Source organism: Colobus angolensis, unplaced genomic scaffold (genome assembly GCF_000951035.1).
Source record: "Colobus angolensis palliatus isolate OR3802 unplaced genomic scaffold, Cang.pa_1.0 Scaffold143, whole genome shotgun sequence".
Lineage (NCBI taxonomy): Eukaryota > Metazoa > Chordata > Mammalia > Primates > Cercopithecidae > Colobus > Colobus angolensis.
The window spans coordinates 1,428,416-1,430,814 of NW_012114522.1; the positions used below are offsets into that span (position 1 = coordinate 1,428,416).

General features: G+C 41.7%; 1 protein-coding gene across 1 annotated transcript in view; it reads right to left on the reverse strand.

Moving 5' to 3' along the window:
• Positions 1–2,399, reverse strand: part of TRMT44 (tRNA methyltransferase 44 homolog (S. cerevisiae)) — a 37,652-nt gene that overhangs the window by 12,199 nt on the left and 23,054 nt on the right. The window contains exon 7 of the mRNA XM_011935443.1: positions 797–905. Within this exon, the coding sequence (XP_011790833.1) occupies positions 797–905 (109 nt within the window). The remainder of the gene's footprint in view (positions 1–796; positions 906–2,399) is intronic.

Below are 2,399 nucleotides of genomic sequence, written 5' to 3' on the forward strand. Positions count from 1 at the left end.
AAAAAAAAAAAAAGATGAATTACAGCCTTCCCCAACTTAATTTCTAGAAATAAGGCAACACAGTATATCTTTTCAATAAAATATGAATCTAATTACTTTTATAAAAAATGACTTTTCAGTTACTGTTATCAAGTGTCATCTAAAACTTCCTGAAGTACTTTAAGATGTCAGCTTTGAATAGGAACTGTTACAGGGAAGCACAATCAAGCCCGAGTAAAGACCTGATCTTTAACCCAGCTACTCCTTGAGAATGAAAACAGCTCAGAAGAACCTGAGATAAAGAGACTCAGCAACGAAACGTCAACGAGCAGCAGCACAACCTGCTTTATGACCTAGTCTCTCGGACACAGGACCAGCTGCCTCTGATACACACAGCTCCCCATGCAGCGGCAACTGTGGCTGCAGAGGCGCCACCGATGGATAGACTTCCCCTTTAAAGACAAACCCTCATGTTTTCAGAAGAAAACTTCCAAAAAGGATACCTCTTTTGGCACCGGATATAAATGCTGTAGAAGTAATCACAGTGCCAATCAGTGCTGGCCAATAGAGATATAATGTGAATAATCTCAGAAATTTTATATTTCCAGTAGTCATATTTTAAAAGGTAAAATAAAACAGGTGGAATTTATTTTAAATTTAACCCAATATAGGCGATATGCAAACATTTCAAAAATTGGAAATACCCACATTTCATGTGCTTGACGACTGCACGCAGCTAGTGGCTACCCTTTTGGACCTCACTATTTATAAGACGAAGCATTCCCCAGTCATTCACCGGGTAACTCCTCTACTTCTCACCTGGCTGCAATGACAGGTATCCATGGTGTGAGTTCATCAGAATGGTTACCGATTAACCAATCAACATCAGGGAAAAGGGTCTTATCATTGGGTGTGATTGCATCTTCCTAAAGGAATAACAAAACAAGACAAAATGTTTTGGGAATCAATGTAGAGCTACTGCGTGGGCAGGACACAGCGGGAGGGTACGGGCTCTGGGGTCACACAGCGCAGAGCTGTAGTTCACCTGCTGCACGACCAGGAACGGGGAAGTCAATGTATCTGCCCTAGGTCTGCCTAGAGGGCAAGAAATGCTGGCAACTTTTAGGGAAATCACTGGAGAAACTAACACTCTTTTCTGAGTGCTAATCGCCTTTTGATCATTTAAAAGCTGATTTTTCCATAGGCATAAGAAGGAGCTCTAGGAGAGACGGCCACTGAATGGTTTCACCTCTGGCAGAGTATGGGGACAAGCAATGGCTTCAGAGGAGGTGAATGGAAGGCAGAGAAGTCTGAGGGTGATTTAAGTGCACAATACAACACAGGGGTCTCACCTCACAGGCCTTTCCATCTAGGAAAGCAAGTCTAAGAATAGACAGAGGGAGAACTTACACATGTAAATACATGTAATTCTTTACCATCAGGCTATTTTTGTCAACTATCATAAAGTGATTAAGATCCCCCGGAAGAGGCACTCTAACCATTCTGACAAATTCTGCAGTTAAGCCAAGGACAGCTTGCTTTTATGATTTAAGAACTTTGAATAGGCACCTAACCCTTTCTGATCATTAGCAGGCCGTCATTAATTACTGAAATCAACAGTCTCAATAGCAATTCTGTCAGTAAAAACTGGAAAGAGAGAGGCGGAAGAGAGACTACACAACCACTGAAAATCTTCTTAATTTTCCAGGGGTAGGGTGAGTCCCCAAGATAAGCAAACAGAAGTTATTTCCTGATCGGAACGGGGAAGCCATTCTGAGACACTCCCTCTTCAAGGCTATTCTTTTTAACAGCAAAACTGCAACACGAGAATGTTTTGCAGACATGATATGTAAAAAACTAAAACTGAAATTCTGTATCTCTCTGGTTCTTCAATAAGCACACGTGCTTCTATTTACAAAGATGTTAAAATACTGAAAATAGTATTGTTCAAGGGTATACGTATAATCTACAGAGATGTCAAACCTTTGGGACTATTTATTCTTGATTCTCACTCATTCTAGATTTGTTTGCCCATCTGTCTCTTTAAATCGCATGAATAAATTAAAGCATAACTGACATTTAGTAAAGACCATAATCATATTTTATATTGCCAACAGCACTAGATATCAAAGCCCCACCTGTTTTATGAAGTTTGTTTTTGTGGTTTTTTTTTTCTTTTTGAGATGGAGTTTCGCTCTTGTTGCCCAGGCTGGGGTGCAGTGGTGCAATCTTGGCTCACTGCAACCTCTGCCTCCCTGGCTCAAGAGATTCTCCTGCCTCGGCCTCCCGAATAGCTAGGATTACAGGTATGCGCCACCTCACCCGGCTAATTTTGTTTTTTTTTTGAGACGGTGTCTCGCTCTGTCACCCAGGCTGGAGTGCAGTGGCCAGATCTCAGCTCACTGCAAGCTCCGCCTCCC